General features: G+C 42.2%; 1 protein-coding gene across 9 annotated transcripts in view; it reads left to right on the top strand.

Moving 5' to 3' along the window:
* The window catches only part of LOC120717260 (zinc finger protein OZF-like), a 50,422-nt gene extending 24,887 nt beyond the window's left edge, over positions 1 to 25,535 (top strand). For 4 of the 9 annotated variants that reach the window (XM_040005181.1, XM_040005175.1, XM_040005180.1 and 1 more), the window contains 2 exons: positions 12,247 to 12,843; positions 24,201 to 25,535. In XM_040005181.1, the coding sequence (XP_039861115.1) occupies positions 12,247 to 12,843; positions 24,201 to 24,761 (1,158 nt within the window). In that variant the 3' untranslated portion in view covers positions 24,762 to 25,535. Of the gene's footprint in view, positions 1 to 528; positions 2,700 to 3,145; positions 3,198 to 6,991; positions 7,069 to 12,246; positions 12,844 to 22,988; positions 23,039 to 23,122; positions 23,550 to 24,200 lie in introns of those variants that run through there. The other 5 variants (XM_040005184.1, XM_040005183.1, XM_040005182.1 and 2 more) reach the window with 4 other exon arrangements.
* Positions 25,536 to 27,156: the final 1,621 nt, after the last annotated feature.

The following is a 27,156-nucleotide window of genomic DNA, read 5'->3' as shown; positions in this document are numbered from 1 at the left end:
CACACAAAGCGCAGCAAATACTGAGACAGAAGGCATCAAAGGCACTTGTAACGTTGGGTTGTGTTGCGTGGTTGAGAGGAGGCGGCAAAACACCTAGCAGGCTAGTCAGAAGAACACACACCCACGCTGGTATCGGTAATCCACGGTGGTTCTTTAATACGCCTTCTTCAACAACCATATAAAAGCCCGGCTGAACGGCTGCGGCTCAACAACATAACGCCCAGCATTCATACAACCCAAGCGTTGCAAACAAAACAAAAAAAAAGGTCTGGAGAAGAAAACATAAATCCGTCCCTCGTTAAGCACAAGCGTGCAGGTACGTGTCCTCATAATCCCAGAGAGAGAGAGCAGTGGCACAAACTGATGACACCATCAACCCTCGACTTGGGTGTCTTAAAGGGACACCACACCATTGTGACTGTTACACACTGATGTTCATGACACAGTATTGTCCTTTGCCAAGTTTGACTGGCTGTTGATTATTTCCATTTTTTAACAGCCCTAGCTTTACTTTTTTCATTTTCGCAGCCCGAGTGGAACCATTCAGGACAAGTGGAGAAGAATGATTTCCTCTTCTTTGGTGGGACTGCAAGGCCTCTCCAGTTTACCAAAGCTGACGTTTCTTTAACGTCCACGTCAATTTTGGGCTCCCGAGAGGGCTTATCATCCATTTCCTGCTCCACCGAGGCTTGGTGTGGATTCTGAAGCTTTACTGTACCATCTTGTCCGACAAACTGTGCTTGTTTTCATATTTGTTTTGCAGAACAGATCCTCATGTTGCCTTCAATAAAACCACGATCTCCTGCAGTTGATTTATGTCTTTAAAGGGAATCTTCATGCTTGAACAGAACAGTCCATCGTTTTTTTTTTTTTTAATATCTTAGTTTCAACAGCATGTTAATCACAAAACTTTGAGTACACAGTACTTTGCTGACACGACAATAAGCAAGGGATCACAGAGGACTAAAATACACATCTAAGAAATAAGAGAATTGAGAGAGGAGGGAAACGCAGCTGGAACTAATTAGGCAGACGAGACAGGGAACACAGAACAGGACTGTTAAAATAAAACGGGAACCAACACCTGAGAACTAGAAAATCTCAAGACAACCAGGATTAAACAAAAACACAAGGTAATATTAACCAAAACAAAAACACTGAGTCATCAGACTCGGGACCATGACACCTCAGATTATTCTGCAGTAGATGCTGATGGTTTCTTTAGTAAGATTCATAATCTCACACGTGTACTAACAAACTTTTTAGATTTGTTTGATTCAAAATTGAGGAATGGGATTCAATGGTCATTAAAATGGCCTCAAACACGTCTCCAGGGACAGATGGAGTCACTGCTAACCTTTATCTGTTCTTCTGGAAGGACTTCAGAGCCTTTCTATTCAGCACGTCAAAAGAAGCTATAGACAAGAAATAACTGATGCCAAGTTAGACAAAGTAATTTCAGATAATTTAATCACCTTCTAAACTGTGATTATAAGATGCTGTCAGGGGCTGTAGCTGAGAGGCTGAAGAAAGGCATCTCAAACATAGTTAGTGAAACAGGTGTTTTGAAAGGAAGACTCATTCATAATAATATTAGGCTGGTTTTGGACGTCCTCGACTACAGCGAAATAATCCAAGAGAGTTTTGGATTTTATACCACGTTTGGCTCAGTAGAAACCTGCAGTCCTGTGGAGATGATTTTATCAGTGTTATAGACTTGTTATATAATGATAGCAATGCTCTGCTTTGCTAGAACATGGCACCTGCTCAAGATTTGAGGTTCATAGAGGAATAAGGCAGGGATGCAGCAGCTCACCACTTCTGTTTATCGTGGTTGCTGAGCTGTTATCTATTCTGATTAAAAACCGTCACACTAACTGTGATGGGTGAACAGATCATAATCAGTCAGCTGGCAGATGATACCACCATGTTTTTGAGAAATGAGGACCAGCTCCCTTCAGCCTTACAGGTGATCAACCACTTCTCCAAAGCTTCAGGCCTACAGCTGAATATAAATAAATGTGAGATACTAGCTCTGCATGAGTGCCCCCTGCAGTCAATCAGCAATATACAGATTAAAAAGGAGCTGCGATATCTGGGCAGTGTCGTTTGCAGCAATAAGATATTAAAAGAAAATAAGGATATCTGTCCTAATATAGAAAAGTGTAAGTCAGTTTTAACAGGTGGCTGCAGAGGGACAAAACACTGTTTGGGAGAATCTGGCTAACTTAAATATACAGTCTGTCCAGACTAATCTATCAGCCTCTCCAAAACTAATTGAGTCTATAAATAATCTTCATTTTAATGTCATATGGAGGAACAGCAACAGGACTGACATGTGGAGCTGGCTACAGTCCAGGGGAATTCAGTTACCACATTTGACTGTAGTTAAATTTGGGATGGTTGCTGAGAACCCAAATTTAGACTTGGTGATTGGGACTGTCTTGTTACTGAGAAAGTTTTATTCACAAATGCAGACATTTCAAGCTAAACCATGTGTAAACAGATGGCTGAATGATTTTAAACTCTCGAGTAAGTCGCTGAAACACGTAAATGACGAGAAAAACCCTAAACTTATATTTCTATTCAATAAGTTCTATTTATGTTAAAAGGAGGCCTCCTCTCTACCTGAGATGTGGATCATGATTTCCCTTTCTGTTCACACTGTTTGTGTCTATGTTCTCACATTCTGCATCTTTTTCTTTCTTTTCTTTTTATGTTTCTTTTTCTCTTGTTGTAATGCTCAACCGTGTGTATTTAGATGCATGGATAAATAATGGTGCCTTATATGTTTATATTGTTTTTGACAAATAAAGTTCATTTAAAAAAAAAAAAACATAGGTTCGGCCTCTTTTTCGAGTCACGTGTCCAAACAGCATCGAATCAAAGCAGATCAGGAAGAAGGGGGCGGAGCAAAGTGTGTGTACGGGAGAGGAGTCGAGCAGAGAGAGCTGCTTTTTCATGAAACGGGAGTAAAGTAGTGAACTTAGAGGAGAGAAACAAACTAAAGCATCGATCATAAACCACTACCAACGTCCTGATCGATATCTGCATCGATCTGCCCACCCTTGTCTCCTGGATCGTAGCTGAGATCAGCGTGAACCACGTGGGTCTCTGCTCCCTGATCTGTTTCCTGTGTTTGGAAAGAGTTGCAGCTTCATCGCGGAGTTTCTCTCGGTTTGTGGGCTCATCTAAAGGTAAGCACCGAGCTAACTTTACTGTGAGTTCAGTTCATGTTGAGTTTAGCTCCTGAATGAGGTCTTCTGCTGCTCTCCTCGGTGTCTGTTCACAGTTTATTGTGAACACGTTGAGAGAAGAGTGAGAGAGTGTTTGGAGAAAAACACCAACTAATCATTAGCTCAGCATGCTGGGAGAAGTTGGAGCAGAAAAGTCTTTTCATTGTCCCTGCAGCTGTTTTTCTGCCTGCACCAAACCTCTACAGCCTCATTTCTATTTGAAGTGATAACAGGAAATCAGAGCGATCTGCTGCAGTATCAGGGTCACTATAAACTTTATTGTCCAGGTGAACATGTGGCCTTGGACCCGTTTTCTAAAGAGATAAGCAGCAAATCCCTCTGGTGTTCTCTCTCTTTTGTTCCTGTGAGATAGTGTCTCTAACCTTGATGCCAGCTCTCTCTCTCTCTCTCTGTTATTTTTTGCTGACTTTTCAGAGTTGAAGGTTTCTTTGGCTCATCGGCAGCTTTTCTCAGACAATAAGCCTGTGCTGTTAGAAGGTCAGCCTCAGGAGTAAATCAACAGACTGTTGGAAAAGTCACTTAACAACGTTAGATTTGACATGAAGTGGTTTGTACTCCGGATAGAAATATTTATGTATCTCTAAATCATGTGCAGTGTAGAAACATCTTTTAGACCACCCTACTGGCAGATCTGTGTACTCTCAGAGTGAGAACAAAGCTCACATGAACTTGCTTCCTGTTTAGAAAGCAGCTGTTAATGAGGCTGAACACCTGCATAAACACAGCTAATTTTTCTTCTTCATTCATTTTCATGTATCATCATGTATATCATTCATGTATTTTGTTTTATTGTTTTCTCATACATCTCAAGTTCCTCTTTCCGTCCTTTCCATTGTGCCGCTGCAACAAGTGAATTTTTCCTTTGTGGGATTACAATAAAGTTTAATGTCCAGCTGCTGTGGATGAGCACATGAGAGGAACTGAACTCCTACAAAGTCTCATTGTAGTGAGTGTGGCTGCTGTAAAGTGATGAACAGGAAGATGTTACCAAAATCTAACGAAACAGAGATGAAAGCAAACAATGTTAATTGATGAATGGATGCCTTTGTTTGTTGGTTGCAGTTTCCTGCAACTGAGATGACAAACCTTGCCGACCGTTCATACAATACACAAACTTCATATTGGGGAGACAGGTCAGGCTAGCAAAAATAATGAAATGTGTAACACAGAAGGGCAGATCAGGAGAAAAAAAGAATTTCTGCCACTACTTCCCCAAAAGGACTCAGCATGAGGAGAAGACAGAAACTCCAGCACTTAAAAGCACAGATATCATCACACCATAACACTATGAAACACAACACAAGCAGCATGGGGGGTATGCCAATGTACACAGCTGCATCTGGGATGCTGCAATCTTGCGACCGCACGTCCTGATGAGCCGCTGTCCACATCTGATGGGAGGTGGTGTTGGATTCGAGGAAGGGAGGGTGATGGTGAGGGCTTATCAGTATCATTGTAAATGTGTGCGAGCGTGTCGGGATGTGTGTCTTGAGTTCAGCCTGAGAAAGTGTCCTTTCGCCTGTTAGGTGACGATCAACAGTCCCCAGCCTACGCGGGTGGCCTTGAGGGATCGGGCAGGAGAGTCAGTTCGTTCCCGTTATCGTATCTCATGGGAGAATTGTTGTTGTTCTCGTTGGCGTCAACCTTCAAGCATTGTCAGCCTCGGCCTTCAAGCATTCAGCTGGTGCTGTCGGGGGTGGTGGGGTGGCCACATGACAAATGATGGATATGTTGTTTTAGAACAAACAGGCTGCATCAATTTTACAGTTGTTCTTAGCGTCCATCACTGGTCTTCAGGTGTATCTCCCGTTTAAGATTCATCAGCTCCTCCAAGCTCTTTCCCATCTTGGGTTCAGTAAGAACAGACTGATCACTCACAGCTCTTCCCACATTTCCGGTCAAAGCGGCAAGCCTTGTGGGGTTTTGAACAGCAGTCACCGCTTTCTTCCATTTCAGATAAACCAGGGCCAAGCCAGCTCCAATCAGCAAGATCCCTGTTATCATGGTTCCGAATGGGTAGATGTCTTCAATGTCCTCAATAGACAGTCCTGCTAGGCACACAACGTGCCACTTTTGCCAACCGTCCATCATATATCCGGCAGGGAACGTCCCTCCAGGACACTCGGGCTCTCCCGAACCCAGGCTTCTCATCGAGAATACATTGTCAATTGCATTAAGGGACCAGTTCATCAAATCCATAGTTCTTCTTCTTTAGGTTTTAGAGAACAAGAGCAAGAAAGAGAGGCTCTCAGGGTTAGAGTCAGACGAGACCAGACAAGGATATAGAAGCAGCAGCAGGGAAGATAAGGAGAGGGTGAAAGATGCACCCGCCTCCTCTGAGAGCAGAATATTTAAAAGCATAGAGTATAATAAGACAAATATATTGTGGTGGTTAATGTGCAGCTCTTGATTTGGGAGAAGAGGAATGTTTTTAATCATGTTGTGGATTGAATGTTGGGTTTGATTTTACTTTGTTTACAGAAGATTTTCAGCTGAATGAAGAAGTTCCGTTCAATCTGATTTTATTTATGTAGCACCAAATCACAACAACAGTTGCCTCAAGGTGTTTTATATTATGAGATAAAGACCCTACACCGGATGACCCCTATGAGCAAGTGCATTGGTGACAGTGGAAAGGAAAAACTCCCTTTTAACAAGAAGAAATCTCCAGCAAACCAAGCTCAGAGAGGGGCAGCCTTCTGCAGAGACCTGTTGGTGTGAGGAACTGAGAAAGACATGACAAAGACATGCTGTGACAGAGAACCAGAGATTATTAATAACTAGGAGAACGATGGCGGTGCTTCATGGCCCAGGCAGTACTTCTCTTAGCTCAAGGATTGAAGTCTTATCTTGGTCTGTCTCTCTTCCATTGTTGATTCCCTGTTCTTGGAGTTTTTGTTGCAACACACTACTTTCTGCAGTAAAATACTGTTCAGCTGGTGCTCATGGGGGTATGGTACCACAGTGTGTTCCAACACTGCTTTTATGCAGACACAGGGGGCTGGAAATGATCCAGAAAAGTTGAAACACTTGTAGGAATTACTGACCAGTAGTGTATATTTTTTACTTTTTTTAAATATGTAATTATTTAATACACTTATACTAACACTACTAAAGTCCTGAAACAAATGTGGTGTAATGCACCCCAAGCCCCCCTTTAGATTCACCCCTGATGTTCAAAGGCATCACTGTCATATAATGTAGGGCTGCTGTTGTCAGCCTTCAGCAAGCCTCCTGATTTAAACACTATCAAACCAAGTTAACAATTCATCTGGAAACTTTATTTCAAAAGTGGGGACTGCATGGGTTTAATGTAAAATTTTATTACCATGTGCTAGTAGATCTGTTTCATTGCATGTCTGTATTTAGTCACAAATATGAGTAAAACAGTCACGAAACTGTAGAAGAATTTTTTCATTGTATGCTAACATACGCTCTTCCTTGTCCTATGCATATGTTATGCCCTTATGTTAACCCCGCGACCCCTGCATGTAGCAGAAGTGAAGGCATGTAGGAGACTGCCAGTGAATGAAGTATCCTGCTTGTACAGCGCTCCAGCAGTGTGACTTGTTTCATTTAATGCACTAAATTTCCGCAACGAAGCGCTTACATGTCGACAACTGAGAGCCACAGTGTTAAAGTAGTCATGGAAGCAAAATTTTTTATGAACAAGTTACTTGATGAATCACTGCAGCTCTAGTGGAATCCTAATGAAGATCTGTTTTGTGTCCCAGCTGATCACCGCTGAGCAGCAGAGGAACATTTTCAGCCACTTGGACTCAGCTCAGTCACGATGGATTCAACACAAAAGGTGAGGAAGAAACTGTGTGGACTTTATCAGCTGCTGCTGTGTGATTAGCATTATAACTGGCACCAGATTTAGCCTTGTTCCTACATGCATTACTGAAATTCAAACAACAAGACTTGTAAAGATGAAACACATGTTCTGTTAATCAGTTTTATATTAAAGCCACAATTCTTAAAATAAGAAATTTTCCAATACACAATTTTCTTCTGTAATGTCATTTTCATTGTGGTTCTCACATCTCACATTCCTGTGCATTACTTTACAAGACATTACACTCAGACTTGCAAGAGTTTAAAACAAAGCAATTACCGGAGAGCCCGTCACTATTCCCTCAACTAGGCTAGAAGCTCATTTATCTGATGAGCCTTTAAAGACGTGCACAGCTGGATGTCATCGGCATAAAATTGAGAAAGGCAAGAAAAAGAAGTGTCAGTACAAGTGGGACACATGGGTCAAAGGAAAGACAGTGTACAGGAAATAGTGGGGCAAAGAAAGGCAACTGGAAGAAATTAAGTAGTCAAATTATCTAGGATTCGATTAGGCAATACAGGGTTAAAATCAGCCATGTAACTTATAGGAAAGCATATGCCGTATAAGTTTTTAAATAAACTGCATGTTGTTGTATTTAGTTCATTATGTGTAACGTGCGTCTTGCGTTACCCTGGCTTTGACGTTTATGTATAAAGACAGCTTGATCATTATGTATCAGGTTAGTAGTATTTTTTCCATTCGTTTTGTCACAATGGATGTATAGATACAGTAAGCTACATAAAGTACAGAAATTGGCCTTAGGACCCACATTCTTTCTTATCCTTGGCCTTCTTCGGTATGAGAGATATAATTGCTTCTTTCCAGGTAGGTGGGATTTGTGCCTTTTCAAGTGCCCAATTGAATCAGAATCAGAATACTTTATTAATCCCGAAGGAAATTAGGGTTACAGCAGGCAGCACGCTAATGGCGCATGCGCACTTACAAAGGAACCTTCTTACCAACTTTACACAAACATCACATTGGGGAGACACGTCAGAAAGGTCGGCTGATAGGAAAAAAACAACGAAAATACATAACATGAGGTAAGAGGAGGAGAAAAAAAACTCCACTCAGACTGAGCTCCTAGTGGGAGAACAGTTTGATAACAGAAAAAACACCTCAGCACAAAAAGCACATGACTATCAATACACCATAGAAAAACAAGACAAGCAACAGGGGCGGGTAAAGGGTAAGAGAGAGCCGGTGTAGACAGCGCATCCGGTCCTGCAGCATGTCTGCGCTCGTCCAGTCGACCGCCATCTTCCCCGGGAGGGCACAAGCATCGAAGGCGTTTGGAAAGGGAGGGGGGATCAGTGTGTGTGTGTGTGTGTGTGTGTGTGTGTGTGTGTGTGTGTGTGTGTGTGTGTGTGTGTGTGTGTGTGTGTGTGTGTGTGTGTGTGTGTGTGTGTGTGTATCCAGAGTTCAGCTGAGACAGTGTCCTTTGCCCTGCCAGGCTAAGTAAACAGTCTTCCAGCCAACCCAGGTGGCCATGCATGGAACGGGAAGGAACAGACTAAACACAGTCGTTATCAGGGTGTTGTTGTTCGGCTCCAGCCTTGCCGCTGGCACCAAAGGGGTATCCACATGAAGTAATGGAGCTTTTTACTTTAGTGCGAACAGCTCATATGAATTTCAAAGCAGTTCTACAGTCCAACACTGGTCTCTCAATCTCCTGTTGGAGAGCCGCGAGCTTCGCCATACTTGCGTTCTGTGATGTTGTCATTTCTTGTGCTCAAGGAGCTGATTCTGAGAACCCACGGCAGTGTGCCTCCCCGAGATGTCATCCAATTTGCGCCCAGAGATGTTATTCCGAGCGAGCCCTTCCGAGATGTATCCAGTCTGCAGTCAGAGATCTTACTCAAGTATTCACAGCAGCCGTAAGCTTCTCCACGATCTTATCCGTGCTGCACTCAATGAGCTCATTTTGAGAAACTCACGCCTCTTCCCATCGTTCCAATCCCAGCGGGCAGCCTTGTGGGGGTTTGAACAGCCGGTTCCGCTTCCTTAATTCTTCGATAAGTCAGGGCCAAGCCAGCTCCGATCAGCCAGAACCCTGTTACCATGGTTCCAAATAGGTAGATATCTTCAGCACTCAGGCTCACCCAAGCCCAGACTTCTCGTTGAGAAAGGGGTGTCAATTGCATTCAGAGACCAGTTGATCAAATCCATAATTCTCTTTTAGGTTTAGAAACAGACTATGAGAGAGTGTTCCAGGGAAAAGTAAAAACACAAGACAAGACAAGGACATAAGAAGCTAAGCAGGGAAGATAAGGGCAGGAGAGGAGAAAAGTGCGACCGCCTTCGCTGAGAGCCAAACTTCTTTTGGCTCTCAGCGAAGGCGAAGATTGCATGTTTTTCTCAGTATAGGGATAAGATCCTCTTTGAATGCTTCATACAGGGAGTGCAGAATTATTAGGCAAATGAGTATTTTGTCCACATCATCCTCTTCATGCATGTTGTCTTACTCCAAGCTGTATAGGCTCGAAAGCCTACTACCAATTAAGCATATTAGGTGATGTGCATCTCTGTAATGAGAAGGGGTGTGGTCTAATGACATCAACACCCTATATCAGGTGTGCATAATTATTAGGCAACGTCCTTTCCTTTGGCAAAATGGGTCAAAAGAAGGACTTGACAGGCTCAGAAAAGTCAAAAATAGTGAGATATCTTGCAGAGGGATGCAGCAGTCTCAAAATTGCAAAGCTTCTGAAGCGTGATCATCGAACAATCAAGCGTTTCATTCAAAATAGTCAACAGGGTCGCAAGAAGCGTGTGGAAAAACCAAGGCGCAAAATAACTGCCCATGAACTGAGAAAAGTCAAGCGTGCAGCTGCCAAGATGCCACTTGCCACCAGTTTGGCCATATTTCAGAGCTGCAACATCACTGGAGTGCCCAAAAGCACAAGGTGTGCAATACTCAGAGACATGGCCAAGGTAAGAAAGGCTGAAAGACGACCACCACTGAACAAGACACACAAGCTGAAACGTCAAGACTGGGCCAAGAAATATCTCAAGACTGGTTTTTCTAAGGTTTTATGGACTGATGAAATGAGAGTGAGTCTTGATGGGCCAGATGGATGGGCCCGTGGCTGGATTGGTAAAGGGCAGAGAGCTCCAGTCCGACTCAGACGCCAGCAAGGTGGAGGTGGAGTACTGGTTTGGGCTGGTATCATCAAAGATGAGCTTGTGGGGCCTTTTCAGGTTGAGGATGGAGTCAAGCTCAACTCCCAGTCCTACTGCCAGTTTCTGGAAGACACCTTCTTCAAAGCAGTGGTACAGGAAGAAGTCTGCATCCTTCAAGAAAAACATGATTTTCATGCAGGACAATGCTCCATCACACGCGTCCAAGTACTCCACAGCGTGGCTGGCAAGAAAGGGTATAAAAGAAGAAAAACTAATGACATGGCCTCCTTGTTCACCTGATCTGAACCCCATTGAGAACCTGTGGTCCATCATCAAATGTGAGATTTACAAGGAGGGAAAACAGTACACCTCTCTGAACAGTGTCTGGGAGGCTGTGGTTGCTGCTGCACGCAATGTTGATGGTGAACAGATCAAAACACTGACAGAATCCATGGATGGCAGGCTTTTGAGTGTCCTTGCAAAGAAAGGTGGCTATATTGGTCGCTGATTTGTTTTTGTTTTGTTTTTGAATGTCAGAAATGTATATTTGTGAATGTGGAGATGTTATATTGGTTTCACTGGTAAAAATAAATAATTGAAATGGGTATATATTTGTTTTTTGTTAAGTTGCCTAATAATTGTGCACAGTAATAGTCACCTGCACACACAGATATCCCCCTAAAATAGCTAAAACTAAAAACAAACTAAAAACTACTTCCAAAAACATTCAGCTTTGATATTAATGAGTTTTTTTGGGTTCATTGAGAACATGGTTGTTGTTCAATAATAAAATTATTCCTCAAAAATACAACTTGCCTAATAATTCTGCACTCCCTGTAGAATTCAGATGTGAACTCATGACTTCCTGGCGATTTATTAGCTTTCAGGTTTCTCATGGCATTTTCTAACTCCTTTACCATTATTTCAGAGGCTAGTTGTTTATTCTGGTCTTCATTCATGACAGGTAAATTGAGAGTTTCAAGAACATTTTACACTATCGTTTGTTTAGTGGTGTTGCAAAATAAACTGTTTACGGCAATATTTTTTCATCATTGTTCCCCCTGTCCAAATCATGGACAAACAGGATCCCACAGTTGTTTATGTTTTGAACCCATTTTGCACAGAGAGGCATTTTTGAAAAATGTATTGATAACTATGTTGAATGTTATTACATAGGAAAAAAACAACTACATGTAAGATAATTACACAGTGACGCTTCTGCCTTTCTACATGGAGGGACAGTAACTGCGTGTTTATATGTGAGTGTGTAAAACCTGAAGACAGTCAGATTAACAGTATTTTGTCTTTATCTGCCATTGTAGAAAGTCATGAATGAAGTTTGAAAACAAAATATGTGTGTGTGTGGTTGGAGGATGTGTTTTTTTTTGTTTGTTTGTTTGTTTGTTTGTTTTTTGTGAAGATTTGTGTTGTCAAACAAAAGGGGGGCCTAGCAAAAAAAAAGTTTGGGAACCACTGCTTTAGACGGACAAATCATTAACTCTATTATCTTCATGTAAGAAGACAAAGGTACTGCCATGTGGAATATATATATGTTAGATAAAAGTGAAATCAGATCCATGGACACCCTTTTGATCCTCTACCTAATCGTAAAAGGTCATGGGTCACAACCAGCCAAGGTTTTGGTGAAGGTGTGATTACATAGAGTATCAATACAGCGTCCATGGGAACACTCCCATAGGGCTTAAAATCTGGGACTCTCCACCAGTTGCTCTTAGAACTGAAGAAGCTTCTCGGATGAGAGGTGAAACATCTTCAAGGAAACTTAAAGAAGTCCAGACGCTTTTCTTTGCAAGCTCCTTTGACTACGATGACCTGGATGACTGAGAGCCTTCACAGACATATTGTCCTCTTTCTTTTGATCTAGTCACTGTTTCTGTATTTAAATATTTTAGGGAATCATCTAAAATTCTAGTGGCAGTTGGCATCTTCAAAAGTGTTAATGGAGGGAGGTTCAGTTTGTTTGAGGACTGCATTTCACTCACTGCCTCTGTATCTCCGTCACTGCAGGACCAACATGGAGAGAGAAGTCAGTGCTCTCAAGAGGCCGACAAACTTCACAGAAATAAGGCGGAGGAAACATACAGCTGTGACGAGTGTGGGAAGGAGTTTATTGGGCAGTCTAACCTGAAATGTCATCAACTCATCCACACTGAAGAGAGACAATTTAGCTGTGACTTGTGTGGAAAATCTTTTACTAAGCCTGAACACTTAAAAACACACCAACTCATACACTGCAAAGTTAAAGCGCTCAGCTGCGATCAGTGCGGCAGAGTTTTCACTCAGTGTAGCAGCTCACCGATGTATCAAGTTACCCACCCTGGAATTAAGGTGGAGGACTGTGACATGTGTGGAAAAACTTTCAGCCAGTTAGGATACCAAAATATACAACTACCCACTCACACTCTACATGGTGATTACTACTGTGATCAATGCGGCAAAAAGTGCACAACAGACACAGAATTGCACCACCACCTGTTTACACACACTATGGAGAGACCTTATAAATGTGACCTGTGTAATAAGGCTTTTACAACTCTACGGTTCCTGAAAAAACACCAACAGATCCACACCAGAAAGAAACTCTACAAGTGCAGTTACTGTGAGGTATGTATTTTCCTCGTTTATTTATTTTGACCTCAATTGACAGGACAGAAAGAAAACAAGGAAATGATGAACAGGAAACTGTTTTGAAAAATTCTAGAAAATAAACTGTTTGCCTGTTAGGGATTATACTGCATATAACGGCAGTGCTGGGCAGTTCATCAATTCTAATGTGCTATTTATTAATTCTTGCAAAAATGTTGAAGGAGTTCCCCGACTTACACTGTGTTTGTGTCTTTGTTTAGAAGCAGAGCGGCACAGATGGATCCAGTTCTCAACCCTGTCATCGCTGTGGTGGTGGGAAAGCGTTTCGTTGTGACCTTTGTGGAAAAACTTTCAATCAGCAGCGGTGCCTAAAATTACATCAGCGCAGACACACTGGAGATAAAATGAACTACTGCAAAGAATGTGGGAAAGGCTTCCCCACACCGAGTGAATTAAAAATACATGAACTCTGTCACAGTGGGGTTAAAAAGCACCTCTGTGACCAGTGTGGGTCATCCTTCACCACTGCATGTGACCTTAGAAAGCATAAACGAGTCCACACAGGAGAGAAACCATACAAGTGCAGACACTGTGACAGAAGCTTTTCACAATCAAGTTGTCGTAACCTTCATGAACGTACACACGTTAAAGGGAACTTCAGCTGTGACCAGTGTGACAAAAGCTTCATGAATCTCAGTTCATACTCCAAACACAAACGATCCCACACTGTTAATAAACTGTTTCACTGTTACCAATGTGCAAAAACATTCACTTCATTATCTGCTCTGTGCAAACATCAGCGTAATCATGCAGGACTGTGATCACTGGATCACAATGGATCTGAAGAGACAGAAAGATCCTCTTCTGGTTTCAGGGTCAGACTTTAAAAACCTTGAGATCAGGCTCCACAGAGTTCAGCTGGAGTCTCCTGTAAAGAGTGCAGCTGATGTCACACTTGGATCTGATGAGGTAGCTCTGCTTTCTGGACCTGCAGTGAATAATCCTGGGTGTTACATATAGGAAGCTGCAAGTATAGATGTGTACATCAAGTTTTTTTTTTTCCCTTTGAGGGATTTTAATATTCTAAAATGTTATCCCTGTTACATTTTAATCTTTGTTCTCTTAGGATATAGAAGTTATAGGAATACATTTTATTTTATATTACCAAACTGATATGTTTCAAAACTGCAAATGTGCATAGAAACATTATGTTTTTACATTTCATTTTAACTTCTTGCTTTTTTCCCCAAATCTAACTTTTTTTTCTGAGGCAACAACAACCGCTGTGACTTTGTGTCCAGAAAAAAGAAACTCAAGCTAAACTGGTGTTGGGCTGTACTTCCATGTAATACCAGTTTGTACCAGAAGGTGGAGCAGTGAGTCAGTGTAACCATTATTTAATCAGTCAAAGAACACATTCTTATAGAGATTGAAAATGTGACGTCACTCAGGGGTAAAACCGCAAAGAATTCTGGGAACTCGTGGCAAGAGGTACAAGCACACGCAGGCTTTCAATTGAAATCAGTTATACAGTGATAAAAAGAAACACAAAAAATGTCAAGAAGCTGTTGTATTATTAACTGCAATAGCCGGTCGCATGACAGCCACGGGAAGCCGACGGGTAAAGAGATCGGGTTTTTTTTATCGGATTATGTTGTTGAAGAGAAATTGTTCGAGCCATGTTTCCGAAGTAACAAAGAGGCGACTGGATTGCAGCCATTCAAAGACAAAATATAACGTCCCAGAACCCTCCAGCTCACAGGTTAGTCTGCTATAAGCATTTCCACAAAGGTCAGTCTGCTCTTGTAGTTAATGCGTCATTTTTCATAACATAATTGGTGATATAGGTTACAAGCAAGTCTGGCGCTGAACAGAAATTGTCGCGCTATGCTCCTTTGTTTATTGTGCATAAATAGTGAATTGTCCTGACACAATATTGTGTTTCGCTTCTGTTATTATGGTACATTGACAAAAACATACTTTTATTCACAGGATAAAACAGGTTTTTTGTATCACTAATTGTCCAGTACGATTACAGCATACAGTATTATTGTCACTGCTACATTTCTGTAATACTACCAGAAATTATTTCTACTACTAATTAATTACCATTGAGCTCAAAGGTCCTATTAATAAACGGTTAACGAATGTGTATTTATGAAGAAGATTTGTGAGACTGGTAAACTTATGATATGTACGATGGTCTTTACTTTCTACACGGTGCATTTCAAGGTCCTGTACCCATCCATCGGTAAACTGTACCTGGGCTTGTTGCAGTGACCTGAAGTTACTAAACTTCACGAGTGTGTGCACTCACTCCAAGAACCGTATAATTATAAATATGAGCGTGGTGAAAGTTGGGCAGCACGCTAACGTATTTTGTCCCTCTGTGTGCTCGTAAGGGTCTAACCCTTTCACTCCTTTGATTTTTTCCTCGTATCTTTTCTTTGACTTTTCATCAAGTCTGTCTTTGTACGGACCGGCATTGTTCTCCTTCGTTTTGTACATACCTTTTTGGGGGGCAAAGAAAAAGCAAGAATTTATTGGAACCGAAGAATGAACGTTTTGCGGTGCTGCAAATGCTTGCATTTGATGCGGTACTTGGATTGTTTTGCCACGAGTTACCGGCATGCAATGCTCGAAAGTCATGTGGTCTGTCAATCTCTATAGGGCTTTGGAGTTGACGTAATGCCGCAATGCATTGTGGGAGCACGGCACCATTTGAGAAGGCCACGAATCAAAACAAACACACTGTGTTGGAAGGACGACTGCCAGAACCATGCTTAAAATCAGCTCAAAAGTCAAATGACTGTATCGAGAGCGATTGAGCCCGGACGCCAGGAGACTGTACTTGGAAACAATAGCATGCATCGGTTGTGGCCCCGTATAAAATACGGCAGTGGAGTAGAAACCCTGGAGACCTTCCACCATTGTCCTACCCTAATACCTTGTCGTACCTTGTCTGTGGAGTCAGCGCATACACTGCAAATCATTTTTGGAATTATAAATCCCTGGAGGTGCACATCTAATTCACAGACGGTTGGGTACAAGACTTGGCCGTTTTTAAGCCTCCACGTTGTGAGTAGGTTGACTATATGACCAAGATACAGCCAGAGGTCGCACATAACATTGACTTCTCCTCAGCAGCTGCCCCAAAAATTGCTCTAGATGAGAACATAAACACACCGCCTGCACTGAAAGGCAAAAGGAGCCGTCCGCAAAAAAGGCAAATTCCACCTGCTAGTCTGGAGGAGTTGTCACCGATAAGCTACTCCACAAACAGAACATAATTCTGCTGGATCACACATTAGGATGTTTGAGCCTATAAAGAGCAATATGAACATACTGAAATGAAAATGTCGGGAGCACACCAACAAAAAATAATGGCAGAGAACTCAATATCAGCTCGTCTCACCGCTGCTATCCAAGCCTGACGTCTTCGTTTGGTAACATACATGAGATCCCTCGCGTTGCTTCCAGCAGGGGAAACGATAAAAAGATTATTCCTTATTCCCTTCCCAATCGTGCAATATAACATTGCAACCGACAACACAGCAAGTGCGAGCCATAGCTGATGTTTCCATGTGCTGTTGCTCCTGTAGCCCTTTGTTTGGCCTACTAACATGGCGGCTCAACCCAAAATCGTGGCCACGCCCCCGCCCGTGATGTCAACTCCAAAGCCCTATTCACAGTTGCAGCAAAGAATTGTTAAAAGTAAAAAACAGCAGCACACATCAGGACCATTTTAAAAGATTACATATTACTTCTTTTTTTTTTTTTTTAAAGTTAATTCAAATTCTATTTAACTTCTACTTTTGGCTCCTCCTTTCATTTGAGTGTATTTACTGTATCCTTGAAGTCCAAACGTTGTTTTATGATCCACATGTTCAGGAGCTGTTGATTTCTGCTTGTTGATTTTAAGTTTGTATTGTCAAAGCATTAGTTAAATTTGATTAATTCTGTGTAAAGTTCTTGTTATTAAACAGTTCGGTGTGAAAATAAACAACTGGTCTCACAACAAATAGCTGGAGTCATGATTTTAGATTCAAACTAATTTAACTGTTTTCAGTGGCACAGGTGGAGGTTTATTCAGGGGAGGAGATTTGGCTGTTCTCCATTCCACTCCACTCCACAATGCTAAAAGGATGAGGTTTCCTTCAAACGTGCAATTAAAATGTGTTAAAACAAACTACTGTAATGAATGTGGGAGAGGCTTCCCCACCCCAAGTGAATTAAAACGACATGAACTCCGTCACAGTGAGGTTAAAAAGCACCTCTGTGACCAGTGTGGGTCATCCTCGGTCATCTTAAAAAACATAAATGAATCCACACAGTAGAGAAACCATACAAGTACAGATGCTGTGACAAAAGCTTCCCATGTTCATCTGGTTGTAACATGAATAGAATAGAATTCAACTTTATTTTCATTGCACATGTCACAAGTACAAAGCACCGAAATGTACAAACTTCACACAATATACACACACACACACACACACACACACACACACACACATATATGCACACACACACACACACACACACACACACACACACATATATATGCACACACACGTACATACATACATAATTACCCCGCCCCTGCGTGTGGTCTGTTCTTTGAGGGTCCTGTTCAGTATCTTGGCTGTTCAGAGATCTGTGATGTTGTTCCTGGGAAGGCTGTACCAGTGGCTGTCCAAGTTGCAAGTTTTTTTTTTCATTTGTGGTATTTCAAAAATTTTATTTTCCTGGGTCTTGGTATTTTTTTTGTATTTCTGCTATCGGGACAAGCCTGCTGTAATCAGCACTGTCCAGCTTCACTCATTTTCTCCTGGATTGTAGCTATTGGCAGTTGCCCTTTTGTTGGTCCATGTGATGAAAAACACAAACAAGATCTGATTTTGTAGGAAACACCACAGATTATTACTCTGAATGGTATTTCCCTGGACTCCAGTTCTACTGTAAAGTACAATTTTTGACACAAACTTCAAGTTGGATATTACACATCTCAGGGACCGCCTTCTTTCATTGGGATATCCATTTCATCACATCTTGACTGCTTTAATTTAATCTGGATGTCCAAATAAGGCTTTGAAATAACTTTTTAGGTTGATTTAATAATCATTAAATGAGAAGTCTGGAGAGCAGAAAATCCTGGTGGGATGGGAGTCTCAGCTGTACTAATATTGCCACACTAACATGCTTAAACTACAGTAGCTGCTTTTGGCTGTTCCCTTGTTCCACAGATTTCTTTGGGTAGCTTTTATTTTTAATGCCGGATGCTCTCCCTGAAGCACATCCAAAGGCATTTGTCTCTTTCCTCAGTGGAAACAGTGATCTTCTGATGTGTGAACTATTATGGCATTGGAACCACCAGAAATACACTCACGGAAAAATGTATCACCATTCAAAGTGTGTTAGCCTGCTGACCTCCAAAAGTTGATTCTGTTCATCTGGATGTTTTCAGTGGGAGAAACGTTTCGTCATTCATCCAGGTGACTTCTTCAGTCTCAGCTGACTGCAGGTTTCCCCAAATCTTATAAACAGTACATTTGCATAATGACTGAAACCAATCATTATGCATAGTCATTATAGTCATTATAAGATTGGGAAAACCTGCAGTCAGCTGAGACTGAAGAAGTCACCTGGATGAATGACGAAACGTTTCTCCCACTGAAAACGCTACGTCCAGATGAACAGAATCAACCTTTGGAGATTTACTTTCCTGGATGATTGGGAATGCATCAAGACGTTAGCCTGCTGACATTAATATGTGTCAAAGCACTACGTATGGAAGCAATTTTCACACGGTATTCCTTAGATTATCTCAGAGGTTACATTCTGGGACCCCTGTGATTGGTGAAAATCTGCATAGTAGAAACCAGATCTTTATTTTATTATTATTATTTTTTATAGATTGTAAGCCATGAAAACCCTCCCCACTTTCTTACACACCCGATTATAACCCTGTTAAATTTTTTGGCAAGGGAAATTTTCCTTTTTCTGCAAAAATAATGGAAAAATTAATGCCTTTAGGCCACAGAAAGCCCTACAGAAATCTACATTATTAAATTCCTTTAAATTACGTTATTGTATTTGCTCATTTAGTTATGCAGTAGTTTATTTTGTCTTTTTATTTGTCCTTTCTGTTTTATTGAAACCACTTTATAGAAAGTTACATCGGTTACAATGAACTGTACATACAACCAGTAGCGGTTTTTGATACGGGCGACATGGGCGGTTGCCCGGGGCGGCATCACGGGCATCGGCAAACAAAAAAAAGGCACGATCGGTTTGCTGAGAGGAAGGGCGCCCTCCCTTTGTGAGGTGCGCCTGCTGCTTGCGGCACAGGGGGGAGAGGGCGGGGCGACGGCGATTCTCTGGCTGGCTGGAGCGGCATCTAATAACCAACTTGCAAAGTAAAACAAAATAAAAACAAACCAACAGACACAAAAACACCAGACATCATGATACAGACTTATAATTTGCACCGATGGGTTTTCAAAGTTCTATAAAGTGAGCGCGAGAGCCCTCGGTCATCTCTGCTACATACAGTCCAGTATATACGGGACGACGAGGTTTCAGTTACAGCAGTGCCAGAAAACAAACAATAAATATAAGAAGAGTAAGAAAGCAAATATACACTTTATTACCAGGGGTAAAGGGATCAAAAACAATTTGTAATTTACAGTTTGATTCTTAAAGTCTCACACACAACACATCGAAAGGGGAGGGGGCCCGGCTGCTTCCAAGTAGAGCACATTTCATTTATAATGTTGTAAATCTGATCCCATTATGTATTCCTGACTTGAATCCTGGGTTGTGCGAAATCCCAGAAATAAACCTTAGACAAAGGGAGTGTTCGCCCAGGGCACCAAACAGGCTAGAAGCCTTTTTTAAATGCAGGGATCTTAACGCAGCTCTTCGTCTGTCACTTCTTCACGGGGCTCTCCTTCAGACTCTGCAGCTCCATTACGGAAGCCTGTAAGATACAATATGTGCATACACATAAAGCGTGTTCACCTGTCCTGTACGTCTCAGCTTTTGCTCTGCTCTTCTCTCTGGTCTCTCGCTTCACTAAAGGGGAAAGAGGTTGTCATTAGTTCAAATGCCACCAGCTCTGTCCTCACCTGCCTTCCCGGCACCGCCCCCACCCGTCACTGCACCACTCCTCCCCTGCAGCTGAGTCAGGGACCACGCCTCCGTCACAGCCTTCAAGCGCACATTCACATTCACATGACTCTCTGCTATTCAAAACACAGTTTGTTTGATGTAATATTCTACACTGAACTGTAATTTTAGTCTTTTTCAAGGAAGCAATTTTATTCTTTTATTTTCAAAAAAGCCATATTTTTATACATCTACTGCAACACACATGAGCTTTAAGACCTGGACAAGTTTGAAACCTTTTGTCCTCCACAGTGGAAAATGGCTGAAAGTTCCAACCCCTACTTTGATAAATTTTTCACTCAGCTTTGACGTCTCCAATATCACTGAGATGCAGTCAGATGCACATTTTATGTTTTCGCTTGTTTCTTCACTTTTCCCCGTCTCTCTGTGTTCTGGCCTGTAACATTACAGAACATCTGCCCCGCTTCCTTCAGTCACATGATGGTATGATCCCAGCCCTGCTGAGAATTCATGCCTCCAATAAAATAATTAATGTAACACTTCAGTGGGATGAATGTGTTATTTTTAATGTCTGCATTTAGTTTATAAGTAATCAATCTGCTCAAGTAACAACAATGATGACGACGAACACTTTGAAATGAAACTTTACTCTCAGCACTAAATGAGCGACCTGGATGTTCTGTGCCTTTCAGAAAGGACTCTGTCAGTGACCTCTGACCTCTGTGCGGGGGTGTGTCTGAAGGATTTCCCTCCTCACTGACTTTCTTTTGCTGCTCTTCTTTGTGTCTTTATAAACTGGTGGTGTTGCCACAGCAGAAACTTTTCTTCACACACACATGGCTGTTTTTATTTACAGCTGTGAAATATCTCCACATACTGCTCCTCTTTCTCACTCTCTGCAGCCAAAATGTATTTTCTTCAGGGCAGCCGAGTCACGTGATCGCACCGGACGAATCAAAGCAGATCAGGAAGAAGGGGGCGGAGCAAAGTGTGTGCGCAGGAGAGGAGTCGAGCAGAGAGAGCTCCTTTGTCATGAAACGGGAGTAAAGTAGTGAAGTTAGAGGAGAGAAACGAACTAAAGTATCGATCATAAACCACTACCAACGTCCTGATCGATATCTGCATCGATCTGCCCACCCTTGTCTCCTGGATCGTAGCTGCGATCAGCGTGAACCACGTGGGTCTCTGCTCCCTGATCTGTTTCCTGTGTTTGGAAAGAGTTGCAGCTTCATCGCGGAGTTTCTCTCGGTTTGTGGGCTCATCTAAAGGTAAGCACCGAGCTAACTTTACTGTGAGTTCAGTTCATGTTGAGTTTAGCTCCTGAATGAGGTCTTCTGCTGCTCTCCTCGGTGTCTGTTCACAGTTTATTGTGAACACGTTGAGAGAAGAGTGAGAGAGTGTTTGGAGAAAAACACCAACTAACCATTAGCTCAGCACGCTGGGAGAAGTTGGAGCAGAAAAGTCTTTTCATTGTCCCTGCAGCTGTTTTTCTGCCTGCACCAAACCTCTACAGCCTCATTTCTATTTGAAGTGATAACAGGAAACCAGAGCGATCTGCTGCAGTTATCAGGGTCACTATAACTTTATTGTCCAGCTGCTGTGGATGAACACATGAGAGGAAGTGAGCGATAAAATGAAATAAGAAAAGTTATAGATTGACATGGGTGAGAGTTGTTTATACAGACATTGTGGAAGGCAGCATGCAGGAATGAGGGAGTAAGTAGGGCGAATATCAGCAGCCTTTACAGACAGTTGCATCAGTCCACTGCTTCAGTGTCTTCACCAGAGATGGGCAGTTACAAGTAATGTGTTACTGTAATCTGATAACTTTTTTCAAGTTATTTTAAATGTTAAACAAATTTCTTCCAGTCAGTGAATGTTGCATATAATTAAATTTTGCTTGACGCATAAAGTTAAAAGATTAAAACTAATAAAACAAATTTTAAAAAGAGACTTTTCCACTTGATGACATTATATATGATGGACTCGCTGTCGCTTTATCACCTATTCAGGGTGTAAATCATGTTTTTAAAAAGTAACTAATTACTGTCAAAAAATAAGTAATCAGTAAAGTAACGGGATTACTTTTGGTGGGAAGTAATCATTAATTAGTTACTGATTACTTTTTTCAAGTAATTTGACCAACACTGGTTTTCACAAAAGAGAGTTTTAGTTTGTGCCTGCCTGCAGGGATCAAGTCTGACATTTAGTCTGAGTAGATTTGAACTTTCCTTCTTCATTGTTTCCATCTTGCTTTGACTGCAGCTGTAACAACACTGATTCCAGCAGGATTTGTAAAAAGCATTTTGACAGACACACAAAGCTGGACAGCTTTTGTTCTGAGGGTTTGGAGAGAGCCTGTCTGTGTGTCTGCATTCACTTTGTTCCTCTAACAGAAAATCAATGTGCAGATGTTGATTCCTGCAGTGACTGTTCTTCAGCCTGTAGAAACCATCCTGCAGCTGCTGGAACAAATGAATCTTCTAAATGTTGCTTTCTCTGGTTTGTGTTTGCTCTGCTTCTTTTTGTCAGAGATCAAATACATAAAAATATTCTTTTGTGTCCCAGCTGATCAGCAGGAGGAGAATCTGACGGAGGAACATTTTCAGCCATTTGGACTCAGCTCAGCCACTACAGAGGAAACAATGAGCTCAACACAGACGGTGAGAAAAATATCTGTTACACTGTTATTGAAACTGTGCACAGCTGGTTGTTAACAGCAGCTTTATCTTTTCCATCCTGGGCTCCTCCACACATACAGAAGCTACATTCACAAATAAAAACCACAGGAGTTACAAGAAAATACAAAGATCATATTTTATCAGGACACTGAAATAAAATATAATCAGCTGCACTTATAATTTTTTCAGATGGTATATTTTTTTCCCAATGAGCAAAACAATTTCCTCATTGTCATTTTGATTACAGACGCAGTTTCAGTTGGTTCCACGACTGCATTTCACTCACTGCCTCTGTTTGTATCTCTGTCACTGCAGGACCAACACGGAGCGAGAAGTCAGCGCTCTCAGGAGGCCGACAAACCTCACAGAAGAAAGGGGGAGAAAAAATACAGCTGTGAAGAGTGTGGGAAGGGTTTTACTCTGAAGTCTGAGCTAAAACATCATCAGTTCATCCACACTGGGGAGAAACCATTCATCTGTGACTTGTGTGGAAAGTCTTTTAGACAGCCTGCAAACTTAAAAAAACACCAAGTCACCCACACTGGAGTTAAAGCGTACAGCTGTGATCAGTGTGGCAAAGCTTTTACTGTCAGAGGCAACTTACGGCGTCATCAAGTTACCCACTCTGAAACTAAGGCGTACAGCTGCGACATTTGTGGGAAAACTTTCACTCATCTAACATACCGAAATACTCACCTACGCATCCACACCAGACAAGATGTTTACTGCTGTGATCAGTGTTTGAAACCGTTTCTGACATACTATGAATTACAGCAGCACATGCTTACCCACACTGAGGAGAGACCTTATAAATGTGACCTGTGTGAGAAGGCTTTTAAAGAGCCAAATTCCCTGAGAAGACACGAACAGATCCACAGCAGAAAGAAACTCTACAAGTGCAGTTACTGTGAGGTTTGTATTTATATTTCTATCTTGTCATTTTCAGCTGACTGTTCGGAACAACTCTGCTCATTCAGTTGTTAGTATGTTGGCAATTCTCCTGCATGTGAAGGCAGCGCTGCGTGAGTTTCAGCTCTTATTTCATTGCTCAGCTTAGTTCTCCACACTCTGGACTCTCTGCTCGGTTCAGCTGGTTTTCCTGCTGCTCTGTAAAGTCAGCAACTCGCCCAGTCCTCCATGTGTGATGTCTTGTGAACCTTAATGTTCCATCCATGACCTGTTCAACCTGCAGTAATTACTCATTAACATCTAACTTCAGTCTGCTACCTGCTATGCTAAAGACAACAGATGGCAGATGCCACCAGTATACCCTCCTCACTGGTCGCTTTGCCCGCTTCAGCATCATCACAGTCAGTTTTATTTATGACACCATTAGGGTGCAGGAAGCTGCTACAGTTTTGTCCTGAGCAATAGGTATCACCACTCAGACAACACCACATGGAGGTATAGAAAGAGAAGTAGTCAAAAGTAGAAGCAGATTTCTTTCTTTTTTTTTCTCCACGGAGTCTCAGGTTTGTGTTGCAACATCTCCTTTGGATGATGCTTTGGATAAAAATGTTGAAGCAATTCCCTGACTTACACTATCTCTGTGTCTTTGTTTAGAAGCAGAGCGACACAGATGGATCCAGTTCTCAACCGTGTCGCCACTGTGGTGGTGGGAAAGCGTTGCGTTGTGACCTTTGTGGAAAAACTTTCAATAATGAAAAGAACCTAAAGCTACATCAACGTAGACACACTGGAGACAAAATGAACTACTGCAAAGAATGTGGGAGAGGCTTCCCCACACCAAGTGCATTAAAAGAACATGAAATCTATCACAGTGGGGTTAAAAAGCACGTGTGTGACCAGTGTGGGTCATCCTTCACCACTGCAGATCATCTTAAAGTGCATAAACGAGTCCACACAGGAGAGAAACCATACAAGTGCAGACACTGTGACAAAAGTTTCTCGTACTCAGGGAGTCGTAACAATCATGAACTTACACACATTGAAGGGAACTACAGCTGTGACCAGTGTGACAAAAGCTTCAAGAATCTCAGTTCATACTCCAAACACAAGCGATCCCACGCTGTTAACAAACTTTTTCACTGTTACCAATGTGCAAAAACATTCACTTCATTATCTGCTCTGCACAACCATCGGCGTGATCATGCAGGACTGTGATCACTGGATCACAATGAATCTGCAGAGGCAGAAAGATCCTCTTCTGGTTTCAGGGTCAGACTTAAAAACCTTGAGATCAGGCTCCACAGAGTTCAGGTGGAGTCTCCTGTAAAGAGTGCAGCTGATGTCACACTTGGATCTGATGAGGTAGCTCTGCTTTCTGGAGCTGCAGTGAATAATCCTGGGTGTTATTTAGGAAGTTGCAAGTATAGATGTGTACATCAAGTTTTTTTTCCTTTGAGGGATTTTAATATTCTAAAATGTTATCCCTGTTACATTTTAATATTTGTTCTCTTAGGATATAGAAGTTATAGGAATACATTTTATTTTATATTACCAAACTGACATGTTTCAAAACTGCAGATGTGCATAGAAACATTATTTTTTTACATTTCATTTTAACTGCGTTTTTTTTTTTGCTTTTTCCCCCAAATCTACTGTTTCACTGTTACCAATGTGCAAAAACATTCACTTCATTATCTGCTCTGTGCAAACATCATCATGACAATGGCTGAAATCATTCCTATCATTGGATCATAATGAACCCTTCAACTGACAGGGAGCTTGTTCCATCCTTGCCGGAGTCCACTCTGCAGGTGGGGTAGAGGTGAGAATAAACTTAACCTGGGTGTCTACTGTCTTGTGCAGTCTTGGAGATGATTGAATGTTAGGGTGGGGGAGCTGGCCCCAGGGAGGGGCATCTTGCTCCTCCCTTCTTTTCCTCCCCATCCCCGGCTGCCTCCCTCTTCCCGCTCCACCACACTCACCCACACAGGTAGGGCCTTGGGGTGTGGTTGTGTCACCAGGGTGCAGGGGAGGCATCCCCCCCACCCCCTGTCCCCTTCTGGCCACCTGTGCCTCAATTTTATTCCACAACTTAGACATCCACATTACTCACACTCTCATAACACATACATATAGGGCCTTGAGGGTGGGCACGTTAACGGCGTCCAGTGGACGGTCTGTGTGTTCAACCCCACCTCTGGCGCCGGTGCCCACCTCTCAATTTTAAATCCATGTAGACATTGAGGGTTCTCGGGAGGGGCCGTGCTAACACCTGCTGCTCTCTGGCAGCAGCACCATGCTCTCCCGTGTTTTAAATGCACTTTAGAACAACACGCAGCAACACTACACATGAGCGGGAGGAGGGAGGTTTGAGGTCTTCACACACCCCTGTTCTCTGCTGGCCATCGGGGCGGGGGGGCTGGGAGGAGGTGTTGGCCGTCTGATTGGGATCTGGGATGCGGGGCCTCCCTGCTGCTGTGGAGCCTGGGGCGGTCTGCTTGCTTCCACCCTGGGGGAAAGGGTAACATCTCCTGGGTCTAGGTACCGTTTCCCCCTCTGGGGGCGAGGGTACCTGGACCCGGGGTATAGAGTCTGTTTGGGGAGTGTGATTGTGTGTACAGTGTCCATGTATGTCTATCCCTACGTTGGGTGAGTGCTGAGTATTTGTATATGTGTGCATGAGGGTGGGAATGCATGTTTGTGTCTGTGTGTGCCTGTTTGTCTGTGTCTATATGTCAGGTCGGGTCTTACACTCCACCTCTCTGGGAACTCCCAGGCCCTCCAAAGGCCTGTCTCCCCTCACCACACTCCCTGCCGGTGACTGATGCCTTCAGGTGATCCAGGAGATTTTTTTTTTCTTTTCTTTCTCTTTTTAAGTTTCCTTTCTCACTGCCCCTCTCCCCTTCTGTTTTTCTTTTCCTTCCTCTTTCTTTCTCCCTTTCCTATCCCTCAGCCATGTCTGTCCCGTCTGTAACAACTGAAAATAAAATAAATAATAACAACAAAGGTCGATCAAATGGACCAATACGGCAAGGCCGTGATGATCCATTTGGCAAAGTAAATCCATCGGGTCTCCTTGTTGGTCTTCAGACAACAATTCTGATGGCTAAAGAACCAAATGGGACAGGCAAATAATAATAATAATAATAATAATCTGAAGAAACAGACAGTTCTGTTGTGTTTGAGAAGTTTGATGTGAAAGCTGCTGTAATTTCTGCTGAAATCCCTCATCTGTTATACATCAGGTTTCTCTTAATTTTTCCTTTAATGTTTATTTGAATTTTAATTCTAAAAATGTTATCCTTATTACATGATCATTGTTCCTCCACTTGGAAGCAGTAGTATTTAGTAGTAGTAATAATAATAGTACTATAATCAAAGAAATGTCTCACTGATGTCTTAATTGTCTATGTATCACAGGCATTCAAGCTGTAAATAGTTATATCATTACTTAAAAAGTCATCCCAGGACTCAGCTTGAAAACGAAAAACTCCCTGAAAAGCCTGCAGCAAGAGTCCTGACAGGGACTAGAAAGAGGGAGCAGATTTCTCCTGTTTTGGCTTCCTGTTAAATTCAGAACTGAATTCAAAATCCTGCTCCTCACATACAA

This window comes from Simochromis diagramma, unplaced genomic scaffold, assembly GCF_900408965.1.
Source record: "Simochromis diagramma unplaced genomic scaffold, fSimDia1.1 OVJJ01000097.1, whole genome shotgun sequence".
NCBI classification, from domain to species: domain Eukaryota; kingdom Metazoa; phylum Chordata; class Actinopteri; order Cichliformes; family Cichlidae; genus Simochromis; species Simochromis diagramma.
Note: the sequence above shows the minus strand (reverse complement) of the source record. Positions and strands in the feature narration are given on the sequence as shown.